Source organism: Dipodomys spectabilis, unplaced genomic scaffold, assembly GCF_019054845.1.
Source record: "Dipodomys spectabilis isolate Male_0828 unplaced genomic scaffold, ASM1905484v1 ptg000552l, whole genome shotgun sequence".
Classification (NCBI taxonomy): Eukaryota; Metazoa; Chordata; class Mammalia; order Rodentia; family Heteromyidae; genus Dipodomys; species Dipodomys spectabilis.
Genome location: NW_024871229.1, coordinates 511,994 through 538,399, shown reverse-complemented (window position 1 = coordinate 538,399; position 26,406 = coordinate 511,994). Strand labels below are relative to the sequence as shown.

Below are 26,406 nucleotides of genomic sequence, written 5' to 3'. Positions count from 1 at the left end.
CGCGGGGGAGGGGGGGGGTTGGAAGGGGCGCGGGGCTGGACGGGGCAGGGGGCTGGATGGGACGCGGGAGGGAGGGGGGAATGGGGCGCGGGGCCTGGATGGGGCGCACTGGGCTGGATGAGGCTGGATGGGGTGCGGGGCCTGGACGGGGCGCGGGGTCTGGACGGGGCGCGCGGGGGGCTGGATGGGGCGCGGGGCTGGACGGGGCGCGGGGCTGGACGGGGCGCGCGGGGGGGGGGGGCTGGAAGGGGCGCGGGGCTGGAAGGGGCGCGGGGCTGGATGGGGCGCGGGGGGGCTGGACGGGGCGCGGGGCTGGACGGGGTGGGCCGCCCGTGTTTGGCAGGTGTTTGTGCAGATGCAGGTCCGTCCAGATGGAGGCCCGGGACGGGTTCGGGGGCCAGGGGAGGCCCGGGACGGGTTCGGGGGCCACGGGCGGCCTCAGGGGCGGGGGACAGTGGTCAGTGGAGCCCAGCCCGGGCTGGGGAGGGAATCCCCGCTAGGGAGCTTCAAGGTTAGGGAGAAGGTCATGGAGGGCGCAGGGAGTCACCCCTTCCCGTGCGCCTGCGCGGGGGGGGGGGGGGGGGGGCGGGGAAGAGCGGGAGGGCCGCAGGGGGAGGGGCGGGAGGCGGAGGAGCTCCGAGCCCGGCCGGGACGGTTCCCGTAAACACGGGGCGGGGCGGGGCCCGCACTTCCGGGGACGCCGCGCGCCCGACCCTCCAGGCCCCGCGGACGGCGCACGCAGCCGGGGACTTGGGCCCGGTCCCCGCGCACGCTGGCTCCGGGCCGCAGGTAGGCGTGGGGTCCGGGCCCGGCGGGGTCGCAGCCCGGCCGCCCCGCGCCCGCCGCCCCGGGGAGCGCGTCGCCATGGCAGCCGGAGGCCGGCCCCGGTTGCCATGGCCGCCCGGACCTCGCGGCCCCGCGCCCCGCCCCTCCTCCGGCGTGGGGACCGGGCCTGGGGTGGGCCCCGGGTCCCCAGGTGGATTTCGGGAAGCAGGAAGTCGGGGTCCCGGCCTTGCCCGAGCCAGGCCGCTGGGAGGGCCGCACGGCCCGCCCCGCACAGCCCCGCACCCGCAGCGGCGGTCGGGCTTCACCCAGAGGCCCTCGGAGGGAGACGGTGCAGAGCAGGGCTGCCCCTGGTGCGTGCAGAGCTCAGTCTCTGGGTGACCTAGAGATGGGGGTGGGCCCGGGGGGCGCCGAGCACCGCACTCCAGCCACAGCCCCCCAGACTAGTGGAAGCAGGCCCCGCAGGCGCTGGGCCTCACACCCGCCACCGCGCCACGCCACATCTGAGCCTCTGGGTGCCTTTCTCCAGTGAGCCAGCCAAACTCCAAAGTGGAGGGGTGGTTCAAGTGGTAGAGCCCCAGCCTTGAGCAGCAAAGGCTGAGGGACAGCCACCAGGCCCCTAGTTCAGGCCCCAGTACCTCATTTAACTTCAAGTTAAATGAGGACATCTGCGATCATGGGCTGTGCGTTTAGCCACTGTCCAAACCTCCAACTCTTCTGGGGCCCCCAAGGTCCAGAGGGGGCTCTCCAGTCAGCACCCAGCACCGTGTTCTTTAGTAAGCATTCAGCATACTGGCTGTCTCCCAGCTTGGCCTGGGGCTGGAAATGGAAACCCAGGTGGGTCAGGGCCGCTGCGTGCACAGGAGCTGCGGCAGAGGCAGAGCAGGGAAAGAGGATGGGGGTGAAAGTGAGTGTTGCACCCCGGCATAATCCCAGAGGAGAGGTGAACGGGCGGAATTGTGGCCTGCACAGCCCCCTGCCACGTTGGCTCTGACCACAACCTTTGTTGGAGACCCAAGAATGAGTGGCAGTGTCTGGGGAAAATGTATGCCCAGACTGGATGGGGCGTCTCTGGAAAGACGAGTTTTAAGCTGTGAATTCTGGGAAGAGAGCAAACCTGTGGGCTCCTTCCCCTTCAGCAGGAGCAAGGGTAGCTCACGCCTGTCATTCCAGCTACTCAGGAGGCTGAGATCAGAGGATCTCAGTTGGAAGCCAGCCTGGGCAGGAAAGTCTGGGAGACTCTGATCTCCAACCAGCAAAAAGCTAGAGGTGGAGTTGTGTGTCTCAAGTGGTAGAGCGCTAGCTTTGAGCAAAAAAGCTCATTGAGATCACGAAGCTGTACCTTCAAGCCCTGGACCCAGCACACAAAAATAAAGGCCAAACCGGGCGCCCGTGGCTCACGCCTGTCATCCTAGCTACTCAGGAGGTCGAGATCTGAGGATCACGGTTCAAAGCCAGTCCAAACCAGAAGTGGCGCTATGGCTCAGCAGTAGAGCACTCGCCTTGAGCTGAAGAGCGCAGGGATAGCGCCCAAGTCCAGAGTTCAAGCCCCATGACTGACCAAAAAAAAGGCCAAATGCAGGGAGACAGGGCTGAATGGAGGGAAAGATGAGGGAGGAAGGAAGAGCGGGAGAAGGAAGGAGGAAGAAGGAGCCAGCGATGCCAGGCTCATGCCCACAGGTGACTCCTTCCTGCCCTCCAGCTGCTGGTGGGGGGGAGGCATCGCTGGCTCCTGGCTTCCAGTGCCCCGGTGAGCAGCCTGTGGGCACAGAGGGCACCTCTTGAACTCAGGGCAGTGACAGGGTGGACTTCATGTTCCGCCCTGCCTGGGCAGGGACAGGTTGAGCCCTGTTGTCTGCAGCCCAGCCCTGTGGGGTGGGGATCCCTCCCGGGGAGGGGAGCGGCTGGCTCAGGCCCCAACAGGCCCCAGTGGGGGCGACGAGGGGCCAGGAGGGTGGCTCCCCGCCGTGGAGGGTGTACCTGGGTGGGGCCGGCTGTGGGAGCTGCAGCCTCAGCACCAGGCGTGCAGGAGGCGGCCGAGCCCGAGGGAAGGGCCTACAGGAGCTGCTCCTGTGCCTCTTAAGATGGGTACGCGGAGCTAAGCACCAGTGGCTCACGCCTGTCATCCTAGTGACTTAGGAGGCTGAGATCTGAGGATGGCAGTTCAAAGCCAGCCCAGGCAAGAACATCCATGAGACTCTTATCTCCAATGAACCACCAGAAAAATGGAAGTGGTGCTGTGGTTCAAATGGTAGAGCACTCACCTTGAGCTAAAGAACTCAGGGACAGTGCCCAGACCCAGAGTTCAAGACCCATAACTGACACCCCTCCAAAAAAAAAAAAGAGATGGCCAAGTAGTGACCCTCAGACGGTGCTGGTGATGTCCTGGGTAGAGGACTGGCCCCCGTGGGTGACTGACACTGCTGGTGACCTTACAGGTCCTGTCTTGGTCTCTTACATCCTGCTAGGAAGCCGGGGCCAGGGCTGGTGTGGTTGCAGCACAATGGGCCGAGTTCTTAAGTGGTGGTGGTTGTTTTGTTGTTTTGTTTTTATGTTTTTGTTTTTTGTTTTGCCAGTCCCTGGGCACTGCCCCTGAGCTGCTTTTGCTCAAGGCTAGCACTCTACCACTTGAGCCACAGCACCACTTCTGGCTTTTTCTGTTTATATAGAGTGCTGAGAAATCGAACCCAGGGCTTTTGTGCATGCTAGGTGAGCACTCTAACACCAAGTCACATTCCCAGCCTTCTTTTGCATATTATTTTCTTTGTGCCAGTACTGAGAGGCTTGAACTGAGAGCCCTGGGTGCTGTCCCTGGAACTTTTTTTTTTTGCTCAAGGCTAATGCTTGACCACTTGAGTCACTGCTCCACTTTGGCTTTTTGGTGGGGCCGGGCTGGCTTTGAACCGAGATCCTCAGATCTCAGCATCCTGAGAAGTTCGAACGACAGGCTGAGCCACCAGTGCTGAGTTCTTTTGTCTCTACAGAAGAACCAGTGGGCTCAGCCACTGTGTTCCTCAATTTCAAGGAGAGAGGGAGGGAGGGAGGGAGAACACAGCTGGGGAGGGTGTAGTTTGGGGAATGGAGATGAAGCTGTTTATTTACTGGCCTTGCCAGACCCTGGCTGCCAGCTGCAGGAGATGAGAAGGTGGCACCCGGCGGGTGGACGCCCCAAGGAAGCGCCCAGCCCCCAGGACCTGGCGGCCATTGGCTGATTTGAAAGCACACACTGGGTGTGCCAGCATGCGGCCTCCTCATCTAAGTGTGTCAGGCTGCAGCTGAGCTGGCCGCGGCCCCAGGACCCTGGGGCGGTGACGGGCGACTCCCCCACCCAGCCTGGCTGGGTGGGTGGGGAGCTGCAGCGGCAGGAGGGCCTAGGCAGAGGGCATAGTCCCTGGGGGGAGGGGGGGGGCGGGGGGAGGGCAGGACGTGGGAGCTGGGCCACAGCCAGCACACGTCCGTGAGGCTTGGTGGGCAGCTGGGAGCGGTCCAGCCTGGTGCCGCCCCCCCGGGGGGGCCGGGCACCCCTGCTCTGGTGGCCCCTCCCCCACGGCAGCAGAGGCCCAGCAGGAGCCGGGCTCCCCTGGACAGGGTCAGAGCAGGCAGGCCTGCCAGCGTCCATCACGCGCTGTACCACCTGCCCACACCCGGACAGGCTGGACGGAGGGATGGCCAGTGAGTGATTTCATTGTTGTTGTGCCAGGACTGGAGCTTGAACTCAGGGCTCCGGCACCGTCCTTTGGCTTTTTGGCTCAAAGCTCTGGTGCTCTACCACTTGAGTCACCAGCTCCACTTCTGGATTTCTTGCTGGTTCGTTGGAAATAAAGAGTCTCTCTAATTTTTCTGCTCGGGCTAGTTTGGAACTACAGTCCTCAGATCTCAGCCTCCTCAGTAGCAAGGATCACAGGCGTGAGCCACCGGCACCCGGAGGCCAGGCTTCTTGATGCTATATTCTGATGCACTTTTTACCCGTCATTCTTGTTTGTTTGTCGGTCATAGGGCCTGAACTCTGTGCCCAGGCCGGGCACTGTCCCTCAGCTCTTCAGCTCAAGGTGAGCACTCTACCACTTGAGCCACAGCGCCACTTCCAGCTTTTTCCAGCTTTTTCTGTGTATGTGGTACTGAGGAATCGAACCCAGGGCTTCATGCATGCAAGGCAAGCACGCTACCACTGAGCCACCTTCCCAGCCCCCACGGGTCATTCTTTTTTTTTTTAAATCTTATTCTTTAATTTTTTTTTATCCCTTCCCAACTCCCAATCCCCCCCCCCCCCCCCCCCCCGTCATTCTTGAGCCCTTGTCCTTCTACAGGTACGAGAGGAAGGGAGGAAGCGGGGGGCGGCCGGCAAGGATATGGGGGCCTGAGGACACTTTGCATTGCGCTCTCTGGCTGTCTCTCTCGGGAGCTCTTTATAACCCCTGACGTTCTGGCCCGGAACCCCTTGCCTACATCCAAGCCTGGCAGAGGGGAGCACTCCTGAGAGGTTGGTGTGGGAACCGGCCTCGAGCCCGCGGGAAATCCGCCCCAAGAATTTTCTGTTGCACTCCAGTTCTTCCCGCCCTGGGAGCCAGACAGCGCACTAACCAGTGATTGGGGGTGGGGGTGTGCACAGGACCAGGGAGGGTGTAGATTGGTGGTGAGCTCCTCTCCAGGCCAGTGCCCGGGACGGAGTCCATCATGGTCCTCGGGGCCTCTTGGCCCGGTGTCACAGACGAGCTTTTGGAGCCCGCCTGGGGCAGGATATAATTAACCACCGAGCCATGCCCCGCCCTGCCTCCTCAGAGAGCATGAACTTAGCTGTGTTGCCAGGAGGCTGTGGGCTGGCCCACCTCCTGCCCACTCTGGACTACTGAGCCGCATATTTAAATTTTGACAGATTCCAATCAATCAGGTGGCCACAGCCCAGAGGCCGCTGCAGGGAAGCGTGGCTAGAAGATATACAAGGAAATGCACTTTGACTTTCATGGTCATTTCTTGTGACTTTCCCCTATCATATATATATATATATATATATATTTATTTATTTATTTATTTATTTATTTTTTTTTGTTGGTCATGGAGCTTGAACTCTGGGCCTGAGCGCTGTCCCTCAGCTCTTCAGCTCAAGGCTAGTGCTCTACCACTTGAGCTATAGCACCACTTCTGGTTTTCTGGTGGTTTATTGGAGATAAGAGTTTCATGGACTTTCCTGCCCAGGCTGGCTTTGAACCACGATCCTCAGATCCCAGCCTCCTGAGTAGCTAGGATTATAGGCGTGAGCCACTGGCGCCCGGCTATCATGTATATTTGCATATGTCATATATATGATAGGGGAAAGTCACAATATATATAATAAATATGTACCTATATATTATAATATATATTGTCGGTTGTGGGGCTTGAACTCTGGGCCTGGGCGCTGTCCCTCAGCTCTTCAGCTCAAGGCGAGTGCTTTACTGCTTGAGCCATAGCACCACTTCTGGTTTTCTGGTAGTTCATTAGAGATAAGAGTCTCATGGACTTTCCTATCCAGGCTGGCTTTGAACCAAGATCCTCAGATCTCAGCCTCCTGAGTAGCTAGGATGACAGGTGTGAGCCATCGGCACCCAACTCATATATTTTGTGCTGATACTAGGGTTTGAACTCAGACCTTGGGCACTGAGCTCAAACATTTTTGCTTAATATGTTGCTTGTCCTCTACCACTTGAGCCACAGCTCCACTTCAGGCATTTTGCTGGTAAATTGGAGATAAGAGTCTCACAGACTGGCCCCCAGATCTCAGCCTCCTGAGTAGCTAGGAGTCCAGGTGTGAGTAGCCATCAAACCAAGGATGTTGCGCTTTGTTTTGCAGTACTGGGGATTGAACTCAAGTTCCCCTCCCCTATTTGCTATGGAGGGGGCTTCACCATGTAAACCCGGTTCCCCCCCCTGCCGCCGCTCCCTCTCTCTCAGCCTCTCTGGCATGTCCAGCCCAGCGTGATTTCCTAGGTGCTCCTCCTTAGACTGCACAGACCTTTGGGTGTTGCCCCTGTGTGGCAGGCAGGCGCCACCAGTCCTGTTACTGCTCTACTGCTGATCACCTGGAGGTGACGGCCCCAGATCTCACCTTTATATTATAGCCTCACTTTCCCAATACCCAGCCCTTTCCGGTCTGTGGGCGCCCCAGCCTGCCACCCCATGGATTCACATCCGCTAGGATCCTTGCCTGAGTCTGGCATTTCCTCATCATTTCTACATTTATCAGCCATTTCCTGTAAAGGAAAGTCTTCTCTGCCTCTCTCTGACTTCCCCTGTGCTCTAACGGGCTGTGTTGTCATTTGGATGCGTTACGGGAAGCTGCTACTTTACCATGCCGTTGGGGCTGGCCCCGGTCATCAGGCTGTCCTGCGTCCTTCTGACCCTATTAGTCTTGGATCATGTCTTTCCTCCCTGGCCCAGCAATGTTCTGGAACATTCTCTTTTTCCTCTTATGTTGATTACCTGGTGCTTTCATTTTCGTTCTCCAAGGAATGGTGGTTCTTCTTTTTTTTTTTTTTGCCAGTCCTGAGGCTTGAACTCAAGGCCAGGACCCTGTTTCTGAGCTTCTTTTTGCTCAAGGCTATTTATCCTTCCACCATTTGAGCCATAGCTCCACTTCCAGCTTTTTTTTGTTTGTTTGTGTGTTTTGTTTTTGTAGTTAATTGGAGATGAGAGTTTCATAGACTCTCCTGCCTGTCTTCAAATCTCAATCCTCAGATCCCAGCCTCCTGAGTAGCTAGGATGACAGGCGTGAGCACTGGCGCCAGGCACTTGCCTATTGTTATTGTTAGCATCTGATGAGCCGGTCTTGGGGTTGAACTGAAGGTCTGCCTGTTGTCCCTGAACTGCATTTTTTTTTTTGGTCAGTCCTGGGGCTTGAACTCTGGGCCTGGGCGCTGTCCCTCAGTTCTTCAGCTCAAGATGAGCGCTCTACCGCTGGAGCCACACACCACTTCTGATTTTTTTTTTTTTTTTCTATTTATGTGGTGCTAAGGAATCAAACCCAGGGCCTCCTGCATGTGAGGCAAGCGCTCTATCACTGAGCCACCTTTCCAGCTCCTTCCTGAGCTTCTTTTGTTCAAGGCTAGTGCCCTATCACAAGAGCAATAGCCCTACTTCTGGCTTTTTGATGCTTTAATTGGAGTGAAGAGTGTGAGGGACTTTCCTGCCCCAGCTGGCTTTGAATCTTGATCCTCAGGTCTCAGCCTCCTAAGTAGCTCTGAGCCACCATTCCGGCTCCAGCTGGTATTTTTAAGTGCATAAAGGGAAGAGCAGGTGCTCTCCTCTGTCCTTCTGCCCCAGAGAACCTGGTGGGGAGGACAGGGCCCCTGCTGTGCCACGTGTGCTTTATTATTATTAGTAGTAGTGACTTGCATAAAGGAGTAAGAAATGCTTAACCAAGTTTAGGATGACTCAAAAAATCTAGGAGGGAAAGCTAAAGCTATGATGATAGGATCGATATTCAAAATGACCTCAGTGGGATAAAATCTGGGCCGGAACCAATAGATTTAAGAGATAATTGCAAAGTTCTGTACAAGGTTGATGAAGTTCACGGGATAGGTTCAGGCTTTGGGGAGCGCTCCTCTGGATCCACAATACAAGGCAGTTCAGGTGATTGGTTGCATGAGCCAGCTGTATCCTGGCTCTTAGGTTATGTTCATTCACTCAGCCAGTGTTTATTGACAGTTTGCCTACTGTGTGTCCAGACACTACAAGGAGCAAAATCCAGACCTGCTTTGCTTTTTTTTTTTTTCTGACTATAAGTGGAGGAGGGCTGGGATCTGATTTGGATGGGTGGTGTGTGTGTGTATTGGGGCTTGAACTCAGGGCCTCATGCCCTTGCTTGGCTTTTTCTGCTTAAGGCAGGTGCTCTACTACTTGAGCCACAGCTCCATTGCTGGCTTTTTGTTGGTTAGAGATTAGAATTTGATAGACTTTCCTGTTTGGGCTGGCTTTGAACCTCGATCTTCAGATTGCAGCCTCCTGGGTAGCTAGGATGACAGGTGTGAGTTACAGCTACCTGCTCTCTGGCTTTGGTTTTTTTGTGTTTTTTTTTGGTCCAGTCGTGGGGCCTGAACTCCGGGCCTGGGCGCTGTCCCTCAGCTCTACCACTTGAGCCATAGCACCACTTGCAGCTTTCTTTTTTCTGCTTATGTGGTGCTGGGGAATCGAACCCAGGGCCTCATGCATGCAAGGCAAGCGCAGCGCTCTACCACTGAGCCACCTTCCCAGTCCCTGGGTTTGGTTTTTAAAGACTCTTTCTGGGTGTTGTGTGGAGACTGATTATATAGGGAGCACAAAGAGGAAACAGGGAGACCCATTAGGAGGTCTTGGCACTAGCCAAGTGAGCCGGTGGGGCGTGGGGTCCGGAGGGGCGCGGAGGGGTTGGAGGACGGGATCAGCTGGAGCCGCTTCAGGGTGGGATTGCCACCGGAGGCCGCGGAGGGCGGAGCGGGGAGGCAGCCTGGGTTGGACGCCTCGCCAGGCCGCCCAGTGGAACGGCCGAGGCCGTTCGGAGCTCGGAAGGGAGCGGGGGTCGCGGAGGTCCGGGCCCCAGGCGAAGCCGGGCGCCCCTGGCTGGAGACGGGCGCTGGGCTCCGCGGAGAGCGCAGCGGGGGCCCAGCCCGGCCGGGCCGGAAGTGGGGTCGGGGCCCGGGGCCCTGCGGAGGGGGCGCCCAGCCCCGGCCGGAAGTGGGGTCGGGGCCCGGGGCGTCCCGGGACGGCCTCGCGGGCCCCTGGGGCTGACGGACCGGCTCCCCGCGGCCCTGTCCGCGGCGCGCGGCTTTTCTCCGGCTGGGCTGGGACTGAGCCGGGCCGGCGCTCTCCCACCTGGGCCACGCCCGTCCGCGTGGCCGCGGTGGGCCGGGCGTCCCGGGAGGTCCGGGGGCGGGGCGACAAGTGTGCGCGGAGGGTCCCGGGGGAGGGGTCCTGGGTGGGGATCCCGGGGTGGGGGGTCCTGGAGGAGGGGATCCCGGGGTGGGGGGTCCCAGTATGGGAGAGGTCTCGGAGTGGGGTGGGTCCCGGAGGAGGGGGATCCCGGGGTGGAGGGTCCCGGGTGGGGGACTCACGGCCTGGTCCCCCCCGCCGCCCGTGCGCCCCGGAAGGCGGACGGGGAGGCCCGCGTCGGGAGCGCCCCTGGCCGCGGGGCGGGCGCCGGGACCCCGGGGCGGGGCGGGGCGGGGCGGGGCGGGCTCCGGCCCACGTGACCGCTCACCCCTCCCCGCAGGTCGGGGGCGGAGGCCGCGACGACGGGGGCGGGGACCTGCGCCGGGGACCTGCGATTCGAGTCCAGCGAGCGGAGCGAGCGGAGCCCGTCCGGACCCCGGACCCCGACCCCGGCACGGAGCCCGGCCGACCGCCCGTCCCGGACCCTGGACCGCGGAGCCCGGCCGAGCGCCGATCCGACCCCGGAGCCCGGAGCCCGGCCGAGCGCCGCCCCGGCCGCCATGGCCCGGGCGCGGGGCGCGCTGCGGCCCCCGCCGCCGCCGCCGCTGCTGCTGCTGCTGCCGGCGCTGCTGGCGCTGCCGCCGCCGGCGCGGGCGCTCGGCCCCCGGGTCAGCCTGCCGCTCGGTGAGTGCGGGCGGGGGACAAAGGAGGGGCGCGGGCCGCGGGCCCCGGAGCCGCCCTCAGCCCGGCGAGCGCCTCCTGCTTCCTCCTGCACCCCGGCTTCCGTGCGCCGTGGGCGCCCCGAGACCAGAAGCGGGGCGCGCTGGACAATGGACGGCGCGGCCTTCCTCCCCGCGGACGGCGGCCGCGGCCCCCGAGCGCCCGGCCTTCCAGGAGGGAGGCCCCGCGCCGCCGCACCACGGCACCACGGCAGGTGACCGAGTTCAAGGCCTGCCCCAGCCCCTTAGTGCGCACGGTTCCCTCCCGGTAAGATGGGGTCACCGGGGGACGGCCGCGAAGGGGCTGGGGCTCTGCGGGGTGGGGTGTGTTCAGTGCAGCCTCTGGGGGGCTCGCGGGGTGCGGGAGCAAGGACAGGTGTCCTGCCCCGCTCTGCGGCCCTCGCCCGCTGGGGATGACTCCGGACGCTGACTGTCTTCCTCCGTGGGTGGCAGAGGGAGGCAGGGGATGCGGCTCGGGTGGACGCCGTGGCTCGGGTGGACGCCGTGGCTCGGGTGGATGTTCCACCGTGGACCGGGTAGGGTTTCTCCCAGGGTGCAGGACTGGCAGAAGTGGCTGGCACTCCCCACAGACTGGCGCCGACACGCAGGCTGCCGTGGGCTCGTGTCACCCCAGCCCTCCTGCTGGGCCTGCAGAGGGGGGGCAAGGGCCCGAAATGCAGTCCGTGTCCCAGGCTGTGGGTCCTGGGTTCTGTGGCCCGGTCCACGCGCAGGGCCCCCTCTTCCTGTTCCAAGGCCCTGGGTTCAGTGGTTCCCAGCGCCCCACGCGAAGAACTTGGGAGCACACTGCTGTCTGTGGTGGATTGCTACGGTGCCTCAGTCCTCACCAGTCCTTGAGGGCCCCCGAGGGGACCCACCTGCTGGCGCGCAAGCTCACCTCAGCGCACGGCCCTTGTCGGCTTCCTGCCTTCTCCCAGGGGGGCTTGTTAGATGTTCCTGGCAGCCTGCCTGTCCAGGGCCTCTTGTGACCATAGGATGGGGGGGCCCTGGGGCCCTTCCCACACAGTCCTCTTAGGGCCACACCCCCTTTCCTGCCACCTGCCTTGCCCTACTCTTGGTCCCCTGGGACACAGATGCTCAAGGACAGTTACTGTGTCTATGGTTTAAAGGTCCCTGCAGTGGGACGTCCAGTCTGTGCTACCTCTGGGGTCCCCCCTGGACAGCACATGCTCCCATGAGCAGCGTGGGAGCCGGGGGGCAGCAGGGGCCCCCATCTGTGGAAGGAGACAGGGCTAGGCAGATGTCCCATAGAAGGGGTGTCTCGGGGGGTAGTGTGGGCCTAGGGTTCTCTGCCAGCAGAGTCCAGGACCAAAATGGGGTGTGGAACAACGTGGACTGTGGGGCACAGTGCCTCCCCACCTGGCCACGTGGGAAGAAAGGAAACGTGTTCCTCAAGCCCCGCCGAGTTACCGGGTTTACCCTTGCTGGGGACAGAGGGGCATTGTTAATGTCTCCAGCCGGCTCATTCCCAGAACCCCAGCTGCTCAAGAGACTGAGATCTGAAAACTGGGTTTGAACCAGCTTGGGCAGGAAAGCCTGTAATTCTTACTGTCCATTAGCCAGCAATGGAGCTGTGTCTCAAGTGGAAGAGAACCAGCCTTGAATGAAAAAGCTAAGTGACAGTGTCCGCACCCTGAGTTCAAGCCCCCGGACTGACACAAGAAAACAAACAAGAATTGATCAGAGAGTAGGGAGCTGGGCAGTTGACTGTGTGTCCTCAGGTCCTGAGCTGGGCTCCAGGGTCAGGGCCTCCCTGGGCGCTGGCTGCTGTGTGGTCTCCTCCTCCCGACCCCTGGCCTCCCCTTGGTGTGGCCGCTGCTTGTCCTGTTGGGTGGCAGGGTTGGAGCGGGTTAGAACGCAGCTGTGGATGCTGAGAGCCTGGCTGGACAGTGCGAGAAAGCATGGGCACTGGGTTCGAGTCCTGGTCTTGCAAGCCAGCCTTGTGCATGCCTGACTCCCCACTGGCAGACTGGAGCCTGGGCGGGACCCACCACCCTGCTGCCATGCTGGTCCTCACCCCCCCCCCCCCGCCGTGATGCGACCCCGGGAGGAGGTGCTGGCTGCACGGGTGGCTGAAGCAGCCAGGGCTGCGGTCACCTGTGCCGTGGGGTGCTAGTGGCCCCCCCTCCTGGGGAGCAGGTAGACAAGGGCGCCAAGGGCCGTAGTGTCCCAGCAGGGGCTCCTCGGTTTCATACGTGCCCTGTTGGGGGCTGCTGGGATTTGAACTCAAGACCTTGTACTTGCTAGGAAGGCACGCCACCACTCCAGCCCTGGCCCGCGTTCAGATGCCCCCGTTGCCCCTAGAACCTGGTGCACTTACAGAGCCGCACCCCCGCCTCTCCCCGTCCCCTCGGCTGCGCAGAATGCTTGCACACATCTCCACACACGTTCTCCTCCAAGCCTGGGCCAAGGCGCCCAGCAGGCCTTGTTCCCTGCCCTTCCTTGGGGTCTCCCTGCTCACTCTTTAACCACCACCGTGACCGGCCTTGCCGTGGGGCTGGGTCAGCACAGCCGTGGAGCCTAGAAGGTAGTGGGGCGGCCGCCGTGGGTGCTGGGCTGTGTGTCACGTCTGGTCGTGTCCAGGCTGGGGTCCCAGAGGGCAGGAGACTTGCCCCGGTGCATCATGGGAATTCTGCACGTTTCCAAGGAGAGGCCCCCGGGTCTTGGTCTCCTGTGGGAGGGGGAAGGCCTGTCCGAGAGCCAGGCCAGGCCGCCAGGTGGGCTTTGGGGAGTGGAGGTGTTCGGCCGTGGGGGGCGATGCCGAGGCTCGGAGAAGCTGGTTTGTTTGGTCAGGGGCATTGGCTAGAAAGAGACAGCCAGGTGTGGGCCACCGCTCCCGACTCAGAACCGCATCCTCCCAGAACACCAGCCCCGCACATCCACTGTCCAGCTTCGGCCCCTCGGGCTTGTTATGTAATCGCATCTGGTGAGGAAATCGCTGAGGTCAGCCGTGGACCCGGCCCAGGGGCCAGCCGAGGCCCGGGGCACGGCCGGCTTGACGAGGCTGGCAAGGTGGGGATGCCCGCCAGCCGGGCCTTCATGTGGCTTCCTGGCGGCTTAGGACATTTTAAGTTAGTGCTGGTGTTTAGAAGCCGGAGCCGCACCGCACTGGGCCTTCCCCAGGGAGGGGGACGTGGGCTGGGGAGCCGGGTGGCAGCGCGCGTGGTGCCACGTGTTCTAGGCAGGGCATTTAAAGAAACTAGTGCTCTTCACCGGCAGGGTGTCTCCTGGCTTGGTGGGGGGTGGGGTTGTCCTCAGTGGGCTCAATTTCCTTAGAACGAGTGGAACCATCGGGGCCGGGCGCGGCTGTGGGAGAGCGTGGGCCTGCAGGGGCAAGGCTGTGGGAAGCAAGGAGGGCCGTGGTGGTGCGTGGACCAGCTGCACCCGCGTGGGCTCAGGAGGGGCGGAGCTCAGGCCTGAGCGGGCACCAGCCTCACCACCCAGGTCCCACTGGGGGCTCCCCAGGGAGAAGAGGAGGTCCCCGTGGAGGCCGGGGCTTCCGGTTCACCTACAGCCCTCGCTGTGAGTGGCCCTTCCCTGTGGACTCTGCCCGGGGAGGGAGTGGCTGCCACTTCCTGCCCAGTGCTGGACGCGTTGTCAGGCCTGGATCTGGTTCACTGCTCACCGTAGCCCAGCCAGCCACTGGAGCTGCCGCTGCTGTGCGTGGACCCTGGGTTCCCGGGACGCGTCCCAGCCCAGGGTCCTCTGTAGGCGGAAGTGACAGTTGCCCCGCCCCCTTCCTGGCTCCCGCCCGCCGTGGCTGGCAGAGGCCAGGTCAGCACCCCAAGCCACGCCAGCTGTGCCAGGTGCTGTGGAGCAGGGAAAGGCAGGGCGGGGCTGAGTCACAGTGCCTGGGTGGGGACCGGAGGAGCCATTCCCGTCCTGACCCAAGCTTCCGGCTGAGTCAGGGAAGGGGCGAGTAGGGGGCCTGATGGGGCTGGGGGCTGAGCGGTTTCCACGTCATTTCTGCTGAGAGCCCACACGCCCGGTGGGGCCCAGTAGGGGCTGGGATTACAGGTGTGCCGGGCCCAGCTCACTCTGGCTCTTGGGGTGGGGCAGCCTCTGGGCGGAGAGGTTTCTAGGCTGCTGGGAAGCCAGCCACAGCCAGGCGGGCGGCCTCTGTGAGGGCAGAGCTGGCGAGCGAGGGCACAGAGGCCCATGGAGCAGACCGTCCGACCCGAGACTCCGCCAGCCCCCCACCGGGAGCCTGGCACAGAAACGGCTCGCGCCAGCACCTCTGTACAGAGAGCACACAAGCAGGGGCAAGCCTCGCGGCTGCACACACACGTGCGTGCGCACGCGCACACACACACGCAGGCAGGCCCAGACAGGACCGCGGGCAGACATCAGCACAGACACCCTGTCACTCTGCAGTGACCCCAGACCGCTGGGAGCTGAGACGGTAACTCCACTCCCACACGGCTGAGCACACACCTGCCCGGACACGCGGCTCAGGCCTGGAACCCACAGGCACGTCCCAGAGCCGAGCCGATCCCCAAGTGCTCTGAGACTCTGGTGGCCACGCTGGCCCCTCGGCAGCCACACCCAGGCACGCGGGTGGGGAGGCCTGGCTCCCCCAGCCACCCCGCCCCTCCGGCTGCTCTGGCCCGGCTGGATTTTCCTGCAGGGTTTTGGGGTTTTGTTTTGGAGCGTGTGCCAGACACCCCGCCAACACGGGATCACTTGCGCAGAGGTGTTTTGAGCACGGCTGGCGGGCAGTGCGGGTTATTATGTAGATTATTATTTACACTCATAATCTCATTCCTTAACAACCCTGCCAGGTGGTGCTATTATGGTCCTATTTTACAGATAAGGACACTGAGGCCTTAAGAGGTTGTTTGTCCCAGTGAACTAAAGGTTTCCTTTCTGAGAGGCAGAAGCTGGGCTTGAACTCAGGTCTCTGGCTCTCATGGACCTTGAAGCCCGTGGGAGCAGCCATTCCTGGTGAATCCAGAAGCCAGGGCTCTTGGTAACCTCACCCTCACACGAGTGGCTTTTTTCTTTTCTCTTTAGCCCCCAGGAGGCTGGGCACTAAATGTACCACTCCTCTCTAGAAGCTGTGTGGATGCTTTATGACCTGCTTTTGTGACTCTTTCCCTCCTTTCTATTTTTTTTTTTTTTTCGGTCGGTTATGGGGCTTGAACTCTGGGCCTGGGCGCTGTCCCTGTGCTCTTCAGCTCAAGGCGAGCGGTCTATCCCTTGAGCCACAGCGCCACTTCCAGTTTTCTATTGGTTTATTGGAGATAGGAGTCTCACGGTGTTTCCTGCCTGGGCTGGCTTTGAACTGTGATCCTCAGATCTTAGCCTCCTGAGTAGCTAGGATGACAGGCGTGAGCCACCGGCGCCCGGCTTCCTCCTTTCTATTTAAATATCTTCATTCAGTTTTCCCCCCACTCTGTCTCTGCTTCTGACTTTCATGTTTGTGTTTCACTCCTTTCGTTCTTCTTTCTTTTGCCAGTCCTGGGGCTTGAACTCTGGGCCTGGGCACTGTCCCTGAGGTTCTTTTGCTCAAAGCTAGCACTCTACCCCTTGAGCCACAGCATCACTTCCGGCCTTCTCTGTGTATGTGGTACTGAGGAATCGAACCTAGGGTTTCGTGCATGCAAGGCGAGCGCTCCACCACTGAGCCGCCTGCCCAGCCCCACATTCCACTCCTTTCTTTGCTTTGTGTTGTTGCAGGCTGAGGCTCTGTACCAGCACTGGACGTAGAGACACCTGAACTCATTGGTGTGGCGCTTTGCTGCCTCAGCGTCACGCCACGGCGACTTTGATTACCTGGCCACAGTCCACTGGTCCACGAGGCTTTGACTGGGGGCTGTGCTGTGCGAGTTTCTAGTTTCTCGTCAGCTGTTTAAAATTTTTTAAATAATTTCTCTCCTAACCCGGCAGCTGCTCAGAGCATAAACCGGAGCCGGTGGGCGGCCATTTCATTTGTGTCTACTTCCTGCACTCTTGATTTCCATCCACATCCCACTGGCGCAGCCTCCCAGGGAGCGTCCACGAGGGGTGAAACCCACCCGTCTTCTCAGTTCTCAGTCTCACAGCCCACTATTTTTCCTGTTTATATTTTTCTTTCAGAGTTAAAAGAGTTGAGTTGTAAGGGGCTGGGAAGGTGGCTCAGTGGTAGAGTGCTGGCCTTGCATGCATGAGGCCCTGGGTTCGATTCCTCAGCACCACATAAGCAGAAAAAGCTGGAAGTGGCGCTGTGGCTCACATGATAGAGCACTGGCCTTGAGCTGAAGAGCTGAGGGACAGCGCCCAGGCCCAGAGTTCAGGCCCCATGACCGGACCCAAAAAAAAAAAAGTTGAGTTGTGTTTATTATCTTCTAAACTCCATGTTTGCTGAGTAGGAGATACTTCATATCTTTCCGTGTGTGTGTGTGTGTGTGTGTGTGTGTGTGTGTGTGTGCGCGTGGGCGCACCAGAGCTTGAATTCAGGGCCTTCCCCTTTTGCTTGGCTTTTTTTCTTCCTCCTCACAGCTTTACTATTTGAGCCACAGCTCCACTTCCAGCTCTCGTTCTGGTGGTTAATTAGAGATAACGTCTCATGGCCTTTCCTGCTTGGGCTGGCTTCGAACACGGATCCTCAGATCTCAGCTCCTGGGTAGCTGGGATGACAAGTGGGAGCCACCCGTGCTTGGCTGAGTTGGCCTCTTGAGGTGTTTGAGGTCCAGAAATGCCGCTCTCGGGCTGGGAAGGTGGCTCAGTGGTAGAGTGCTTACTTTGCATGCCTGAGGCCCTGGGTTCAATTCCTCAGCACCACATAAGCAGAAAGAGCCGGAACTGGCGCTGTGGCTCAAGTGGTAGAGCGCTCGCCTTGAGCTGAAGAGCTGAGGGACAGCGCCCAGGCCCAGAGTTCAGGTCCACAACCGGCAAAAAAAAAAAAAAAAGAAATGCCGCTCTCCCTTTAAACCCAACTCTTCACCTCCCATCACCTCGCTGACCTTCCTGCCTGCCACCTGTCCCATTCTAGAGTTTTCTCTAGGTAATATGTGTCCTCCTCTCCCCAGGCTCGGAAGAGCGGCCGATCCTCAAATTTGAAGCAGAAAACATCTCCAACTACACAGCCCTTCTGCTCAGCCAGGACGGGGCGACGCTGTACGTGGGTGCCCGGGGTGCCCTCTTTGCGCTCAACAGCAACCTCAGCTTCCTGCCCGGGGGGCCATACCAGGAGGTGAGGGCCCTGGGCGCGGGTGGACGGGAAGGGAGGGGAGGACGCCCTGGCACTCCAGCCCTCGGCCCTTTGCACACGGCCTCCCTCTCCTTCCTTAGCTGCTGTGGCGCGCAGACGCGGAGAGAAAGCAGCAGTGCAGCTTCAAGGGCAAGGACCCCAAGGTGAGCCGGGTGGGTGGGGCGAGGCCGGGGGGCGTGGCCGGGGCGGCCCACCAGCCCCCGCCCCGCCCCCAAGGTGAGCCGGGTGGGTGGGGCGAGGCCGGGGGGCGTGGCCGGGGCGGCCCACCAGCCCCCGCCCCGCCCCCAAGGTGAGCCGGGTGGGTGGGGCGAGGCCGGGGCGGCCCACCAGCCCCCGCCCCGTCCCCAAGGTGAGCCGGGTGGGTGGGGCGAGGCCGGGGCGGCCCACCAGCCCCCGCCCCGTCCCCAAGGTGAGCCGGGTGGGTGGGGCGAGGCCGGGGCGGCCCACCAGCCCCCGCCCCGTCCCCAAGGTGAGCCGGGTGGGTGGGGCGTGGCCGGGGCGGCCCGCCAGCCCCCGCCCCGTCCCCAAGGTGAGCCGGGTGGGTGGGGCGAGGCCGGGGCGGCCCGCCAGCCCCCGCCCCGTCCCCAAGGTGAGCCGGGTGGGTGGGGCGAGGCCGGGGGGCGAGGCCGGGGCGGCCCACCAGCCCCCGCCCCGTCCCCAAGGTGAGCCGGGTGGGTGGGGCGAGGCCGGGGCGGCCCGCCAGCCCCCGCCCCGTCCCCAAGGTGAGCCGGGTGGGTGGGGCGTGGCCGGGGGGCGTGGCCGGGGCGGCCCACCAGCCCCCGCCCCGCCCCCAAGGTGAGCCGGGTGGGTGGGGCGAGGCCGGGGCGGCCCACCAGCCCCCGCCCCGCCTCCTTGTTTCCAGACACCTGGCACAGATTAAGTGCCATGCATCCACAGCCCCCGCATGAGCAGTGGGTGGGAGTTGGGTCTCTGCGGATGGCCTGGGCCGGCCGGGGTGTGCTGGGGCCCGAAGGAGGCCGCTGAGCTTCATCTGGTGCTTACCTCCCCCTCCCCTCCCCTGACCCAGCCCCATTCCCAGAAGCCTCCTGTGCTTGGGGTCAAGGTTCAATGTCTTGACTCCTTTATCCTGCAAACATCTACAAAGCACTCTCTCTCTCTCTCTTCTTTTTTCTTTTGCCAGTCCTGGCACTTGAACTCAAGTCCTGGGCACTGTTCCTGAATAAATGAGTGAATGAATGAGTGAATGAATGAGTGAATAAATGAGTGAATGAATGAGTGAATGAATGAGTGAATGAATGAGTGAGAGACAGAACCAGAGCTGTGGCTGCTGTTCCCAGATTTGAGTGTCCTGCCCCAGAGCCGAACCTGGGGTTCCTGGGAGGCGCGCGGGGCAGCACCCCCTGGTGGCACACATGGGCATGACACCCTCTCCCCCCCCCCCCCCCCAGCGTGACTGTCAGAATTACATCAAGATCCTGCTGCCCCTGAATCGTACCCACCTGCTCACCTGTGGCACGGCCGCCTTCAGCCCCCTGTGCACCTACATCGTGAGTGCCTGGCCTCCCGCCCTGCCCCGAGCTGTTCTTGGCGGAGGGCGGGGCCAGACCCAAGGCTGAGCTTCTCAGTCCCAGGGTTGGGGTCCCCAGGAGCTGGGGTCTCCAGTGGGGTGGAGTGGCACTCAGCCCTGCATGCGGCGCCTGAGCACGGTCCTTGCTGGCTGCGCGCCCTGAGCCTCCCGTCTGCCCCCTCCAGAACGTGGCCAACTTCACCCTGGCTCGGGACGCCGTGGGCAACGTGCTTCTGGAGGACGGCAAGGGGCGCTGTCCCTTTGACCCCAATTTCAAGTCGACGGCCCTGGTGGTGGGTGAGTGATGGGAAGTCAGGCGCGGGGCGCGAGGGCCGGGCCTTGGCAGCCCACGGTGAGCTGATCCCAGGGCCCTGTGCCGAGGTCCTGCTTCGGGCAGGGGTCAGGGGGGCGGGGGTCACCCCAGCCCTGAGCCGGGAGCCGTTCCCACGGGAACGTTTTCTTGGCAGATGGAGAGCTGTACACAGGCACCGTGAGCAGCTTCCAGGGCAACGACCCGGCCATCGCCCGGAGCCAAAGCCCCCGCCCCACCAAGACCGAGAGCTCCCTCAACTGGCTGCAAGGTGAACGCCCGCCTCCCGCCCCCCGCCCCCCCAGCCTCTGAGGTTCCCGCTGACCGCACTCCACCGCTCCACGCAGACCCAGCCTTCGTTGCCTCAGCCCACATCCCCGAGAGCCTGGGCAGCCCCCAGGGCGACGACGACAAGATCTACTTCTTCTTCAGCGAGACCGGCCAGGAGTTCGAGTTCTTCGGGAACACGGTTGTGTCTCGAGTGGCCCGCGTGTGCAAGGTGAGCGGCCCTGGCTCCCGAGGCATGGGGGGGTGGGGGTGGGGGGGCCGGGCAGCCTCCAGGGCCAGCGGCCCGGCCTCCCCTTCTGAAAGCTCGCGCTCGCTCTCCCCGTCCCTGTAGGGCGATGAGGGCGGGGAGCGGGTGCTGCAGCAGCGCTGGACCTCCTTCCTGAAGGCGCAGCTGCTGTGCTCGCGGCCGGAGGACGGCTTCCCCTTCAACGTGCTGCAGGACGTGTTCACGCTCCGGCCTGGCCATGACTGGCGCCGCACGCTCTTCTACGGGGTCTTCACGTCCCAGTGGTGGGCGCCTGCACCGGCTGCGGGGAGGGCCGTGGGCAGCGGGCGGGCTGGGCCTGGCCTCCCCTGGCCCCCGCCTCACCCGGCTGCTTGCCTGCAGGCACAGGGGGCCCACGGGGGGCTCGGCTGTGTGTGTGTTCAGCATGGAGGACGTGCGCAGGGCCTTTGAAGGCCTCTACAAGAAGGTGAATCGGGAGACGCAGCAGTGGTACACGGAGACTCACCCAGCACCCACACCACGGCCCGGCGCGGTGGGTACCTCCCTGCCCCTGGGTGGGCATGGGGACCCCGGGCCCCACGCCACGCCAGCACCAGGCCTGCCCGGCCCTGGTGGATAACAAACCACTCAGCCTCCCCGAGGCTTTTCTTCTCTTTAAGATGGGGCGGGAAGAGCCCGGAGGGCTTGCTCGTGTGAGGTAGTCCGGGCTGGGCTCGAGTGTTCCCCGTCCAGGCGGTTCTGTGATGGCCCTGCCCACCCCCACGGCCGCTGGGAGCCAGTTATTTGTATGTGCCAGTCCTGGGACTTGAACTGAGGGCCTGGACACTGTCCCTGAGCTTTTCCTCTCAAAGTAGTGCTCTACCACTTAAAGTACAGCTCACTTCCGGCTTTGTTTTGGTTAATTGGCAGTAAGAGTCTCATGGACTTTCCTCTCTGGGCTGGCTCTGAACTATGATCCTCAGATCTCCTGAGTAGTTGGGATTACAGGTGTGAATCACAGGCACCTAGCTTCATTAATAATTTTATCCAGGGGCTGGGAACATGGCCTAGTGTTTGCCTAGCATGCATGAAGCCCTGGGTTTGATTCCTCAGTACCATATGCACAGAAAAAACCAGAAGTGTTCAATTCCTCAGCACCACATAAGCAAAAAGAAAAAAAGCCGGAAGTGGCACTGTGGCTCAAGTGGTAGAGCGCTAGCCTTGAGCTGAAGAGCTGAGGGACAGTGCCCAGGCCCATAATTCAGGTCCCATGACCAGACTCCCCCCCCCCAAAAAAAAAAGCCAGAAGTGGTGCTATGGCTCAAATGGTAGAGCACTAGCCTTGAGCAAAAGCAGCTCAGGGACAGTACCCAGGTTCCTGAGTGCGAGTCCCAGGACTGGCGAAATATATCTATAGATAGATAGATAGATACATACATACATGTGTATATATATCTATATCTACAGATATAGATATGTAGGAAAAGAACTGTCCCCGCCCTGCAGGCTAGGCAGGGCCCGCAGACGCCAGGTGGCACCTTGGGCCCGCAGACCGGGGGCTCACCTGGCTGCGTCTCCTGCAGTGTATCACCAACAGTGCCCGCGAGCGCAAGATCAACTCCTCCCTGCAGCTGCCAGACCGGGTGCTGAACTTCCTCAAGGACCACTTCCTGATGGACGGCCAGGTCCGCAGCCGCACGCTGCTGCTGCAGCCTCAGGCCCGCTACCAGCGCGTGGCTGTGCACCGAGTGCCCGGCCTGCACCACACCTACGACGTCCTCTTCCTGGGCACTGGTGAGCTTCCGAGGCAGACTGCCACTGACTGGCTGGTGGGGGAGGCGGAAGGGAGGGCAGAGGGGGAGCATGACAGGTGGGACATGGCCCGAGTCAGAACACCCGCCTGTACATGCGCCCTCCAGGTGACGGCCGTCTGCACAAGGCGGTGAGCGTGGGCCCGTCCACACACATCATCGAGGAGCTCCAGATCTTCTCTCCAGGACAGCCTGTGCAGAACCTGCTCCTGGACAGCCACAGGGTGAGGGGACCGGGAAGAGCCCCGCGTTAGGCTGGGGGCCTACGTTTGCACCCGGCAGGGCCCCTCCCCTGCCCGCAGGAAGAGGGAGGGTTAACAGAGCTGGGTGCAATCCCAGCTACTCAGGAAGCAGCTGAGGTCCGAGGATTCTGGTTCAGAGCCAGCCCTAGCGGGAAAGTCTGTGACAGACTTATCTCCAATAAACCACCAGAGAGCCCGAGCTGTGGTTCAAGCAGTAGAGCAAGGGAAAGCTGGACGCCAGTGGCTCACGCCTGTCATCCTAGCTACTCAGGATCCTGAGATCTGAGCATCCCGGTTTAAAGCCAGCTCGGGTAGTCTGTGAGACTCTTCATCTCCAATAAACCACCAAAACAGGAAGTGGCGCTGTGGCTCAAGTGGTAGAGCACTAGCCTTGAGCTGAATTGCTGAGGGACAGCGCCCAGGCCCAGAGTTCAAGCCCCACAACTCACACACACAGACACACACACACAGAGAATTGAGAATTGAGGTTCATGCCTAGGCGGTCAGAAAGTGGGGTGGCAGGAACTTGACAGAGGCCCTTGGGGTGGCCCTGAGAGCCTGGTGCCGGCCCCGCCGGCCGCCCGTGCCCACCCTCCCCATGTCTCGCTCCAGGGGCTGCTGTACGCCTCCTCCCACTCGGGCGTGGTCCAGGTGCCTGTGGCCAGCTGCAGCCTCTACTCCACCTGTGGGGACTGCCTCCTCGCCCGAGACCCCTACTGCGCGTGGAGTGGCACCCGCTGCCGGCATCTCAGCCTGTACCAGCCCGAGCTGGAGTCGCGGTGAGTGCGCCTGTGCTCCCCCCCCCCTCCCCAGCTTCTCCAGCCTCTGGACGTTGCCATTCACACCCACTGACTGCTCGGCGTGATTATTCCTTTTCTAAAAACTTGCTAGTCCTGGGGTTTGAACTCAAGGCCTTGCACTTTCTTGGCCGGCGCTCCGCCTCTTGAGCTATGGCTCCTGCCCTGCATACTTCTTCCTGCGCCCCCCTCTCCTCCCAGAAGTCTAGTAGGTCAGTCCCTGCTGCCTTCCCTGCCAGGGTGGGCAGTAGCTGCAGGAGAATGGGAGTTACGCCTGTCATCCTAGCTACCCAGGAGGCTCAGATCTGAGGATCACAGTTCGAAGCCAGCCTGGTGAGGAAAGTCCATGAGACTCTTACCTCCAATTAATCACAGAAAAAGCCCGAAGTGGTGCTGTGGCTCAAGTGGTAGAGTGCCAGCCTTGAGCAAAAAGGAGCCGAGGGACAGTGCCCAAGCCCAGAGTTCAAGCCCCAGGACTGGCCAGAAAAACAACAAGTATGGTGCAGGCCTGTGAGCGCAGCTATGCAGGACACCCAAGACGGAGAACCTCAGTCTGAGCAAAAGCACAAGACCCTACCTGACACACTCCTGCCTGCTTCAGAAAGACCAAGCAGGAGTCTGCAGACAGACCTGAGGCTTCACCAACATGGCCGTGGCCGCCACCCACAGACGCAACAAGGCTGTTGGTTCAGGGGCTTTGTGCTTGGCGAAGCTTTCCATTTTCTGAGTGCATTGAGAATTCCCTTTCTTGCCAGGCATTGTGGCACGTGCCTCTCACCCCAGCTATTTGGGAGGGAGGCCATGATTGGGAGGATCGTGGCTCCAGCCCAGCCCAGGCAGGAGAGTTCATGAGACTCCCATCTCAACAGAAGCTAGGCACGGGGCGTGCACCTGCCATCCCAGATACAATGGGAAGCAAAAAGTAGGAGGGTCTTTTTGTATGGAGTTACTCAGATAACGGCAGACCCAGTTGTTCTGTACTTTATCTGAGGACCTTGTGCATGTGGTGATGACGGTCAGGAACCTTTTGGCAGCCTTGGTTGCAGTGGCAGCGAGTAACGTTCTTCGGCTGGGAGATGTCTTCTCCATCTCCCGCCCACCCACTACGCGAGGCCTGGAGCAACCTGCGCCTCAGGCCCCTTGCCCGGGTCCGGCTTTGCATGGAGGTGCGAGGGTCGCGGCCTGTGGCACCCCTGGCCTACCCACACTCTCTGGTCCCCAGGCCCTGGGTCCAGGACATCGAGGGGACCAACGCCAAGGAGCTGTGCAACGTTTCTGTAGCCAGGCCAAGGTCTTTCGTGCCAGCAGGTGAGGGGGCCGGGCGCGGGCCAGGCACACGGCCCCTTGCAGGCCCGGGTGGGCCTAACGGTCCTCCCTGACCGTCTCCCCCTCCCTCTGCAAGCAAGCCTCTAGAGAGCAAGGCTTGGGACAGTCCCGGGCCCGTAGAGGACCAGGGGTGCCACTGAGGGATGGGGGTGAGCCAGGACCAACCCAGACCCCAGCCTCACTCCGCCTTCTGCCTCTGCCATCCACAGGCAAGCCGTGTACACGGGTTCAGGTCCAGCCCAACACGGTGAACACCCTGGGCTGCCCGCTCCTCTCCAACCTGGCCACCCGCCTGTGGTTGCACAACGGGGCTCCAGTGGACACCTGTGGCTCGTGCCGCGTGCTGCCCAGCGGGGCCCTGCTGCTGGTGGGTGGTGAGCAGGGGCTGGGCACGTTCCAGTGCTGGGCCCTGGAGGGGGGCGTCCGGCAGCTGGTGGCCAGCTACTGCCCCGAGGTGCCAGAGCACGGGGGTGCGGGGCTGGGCGGCAGGGAGCCTGTGGTGATCAGCACGTCCCGTGTGAGCGCGCCGGCCGTGGACGCGGCGGGCTGGGGCGCGGCCAGGTCCTACTGGACAGAGTTCCTGGTCATGTGCGCGCTCTTCGGGCTGGCCGTGGTGCTCCTGGTGCTCTTCTTCCTCCACCGGTACCGGGGCGGCATGAAAGCCTTCCTGAAGCAGGGGGAGTGTGCCAGCGTGCACCCCAAGAGCCACCCTGCGGCGCTGCCCCCCGAGACCCGGCCGCTCAACGGCGTCGGCCCCCCCAGCCTCCCTCCGGACCACCGGGGTTACCAGGCGCTGTGGGACAGCACCCCCAGGCCCCGGGGCCCCCTCGAGTCAGAGAAAAGGCCCCTGAGCGTGCAGGACAGCTTCGTGGAGGTGTCCCCCGTGTGTCCCCGGCCCCGTGTCCGCCTGGGCTCCGAGATCCGCGACTCAGTGGTGTGAGCCGGCTTCAGGGGCCCTGGATGCACAGAGGGGCCGGCTGGACCCCATTCCTCGGGAGCTCCCCACGGTGCCCCGGGCTTCAGCCCTGCAGCGAGGGTCCCTTGCCACGGCCCTGCTGTCCTGGCCGGAGACGGGGCCGGGACGCTGCTGCTCCCTAAGGAAACTGAGCCCTACATCTGAAGAGCGGAAAATGTGAAGTCCGAGCAGGATCGCCGGCTGCGCAGCGCCCTGGCCCAACAGGGCGCCCCGACCCACACTACCCACCCGGCCTCTTCCGCCTCCCGCCTTACCCGGTGCCCCCCGCGCCCGGCCAGGGCCGGGACAGCCAACCTGCTAGGCTCCAGGGCCCGGCCGGCTCTCCCCAGCACCTCAGGGACCAGAGAGAGGCCCAAGAGCCTCGCCACCCAGGACCTTTCCGGCCTGTATCAGGCCGTGGCCACGCGAGGGCAGAGCAGAGCCTGGAGGAGTTCGTGACATGAACACTTGCCCCCAGGGACCCCTGGGAGCCCGTGTCCCCCTTCCCCCCATCTCCCCACCCGGACACCCCAGCCGCACCTCTACTTCTGCCATCACCCCTCCCCTGTCTCCACTGTAAGGGACACCGACCGACACTGCCCGCCCCAGAGCCCTCCATCTGGGTTTTATATTTTTTTAAGATGCACTTTACTTTTTTTTTTTTTTTTTTAATAAATGTTGAGTTAAATGTGTAGTCATGCCCTTCCTGTGAAAAGACTTCAGCTTTTTTGTTTTTTTTTTTTCGGTTGTGGGGCCTGAACTCAGCTTGGGCGCTTTTCCTCAGTTCTTCGGCTCAAGGCGAGCGCTCTACCGCTTGAGCCACAGTGCCACTTCTGATTTTCTAGTGGTTTATTGGAAATAAGTCTCACAGACTTTCCTCCCGGGGCTGGCTTTGAACCACAATTCTCAGATCTCAGTTTCTTGAGTAGCTAGGATGACAGGCGTGAGCCCCCGGTGCCCAGCTGACTTCTGCTTCTTGAGTTTGGTGTTTCTGGGGGTGCCAGGCCTCTTCTCTGGGGCCAGGGAGTTGGGGGCAGCTGGCCAGCAAGCAGCTGGGGGAGCTCGGTCACTGAAGGCAGGGGTCACCCCGCTTACCGCAGCCCCTTACTCTGTGTCCGGGTCAGGTCAGCCAGGGAGGGCAGAGGTTTGTTTTCTGTGTGTGTGGATGCTGGGGCTTGAGCTTGGATGACAGTCTCACTGACTTTCCTGCCCGGGCTGGCTTTGAACTGCAATCCTTAGATCTCAGCCCCCCCCCCCGCCCCCCAGTAGCTAGGATTATAGGTGTGAGCCCCTAGTGCCCCCAGCTGAGTTCTGGTCTCCATAATTTTTAATTTCTCAAATGATTTCATCAT

General features: G+C 61.8%; 1 protein-coding gene across 1 annotated transcript; it reads left to right on the top strand.

The window, feature by feature from the left end:
* The first annotated feature begins 864 nt into the window (after positions 1 to 864).
* Positions 865 to 25,740, top strand: Sema4b (semaphorin 4B). Its single transcript, XM_042670457.1, has 15 exons — positions 865 to 1,136; positions 10,004 to 10,347; positions 17,411 to 17,574; positions 17,673 to 17,735; positions 19,002 to 19,100; positions 19,306 to 19,417; positions 19,588 to 19,701; positions 19,778 to 19,929; positions 20,050 to 20,228; positions 20,326 to 20,476; positions 21,507 to 21,717; positions 21,843 to 21,958; positions 22,589 to 22,755; positions 23,996 to 24,081; positions 24,309 to 25,740. Exons 1-15 carry the CDS (start codon positions 865 to 867, stop codon positions 25,037 to 25,039), a joined length of 2,961 nt encoding a protein of 986 aa, XP_042526391.1. The 3' UTR covers positions 25,040 to 25,740.
* The last annotated feature ends 666 nt before the right edge of the window (positions 25,741 to 26,406 follow it).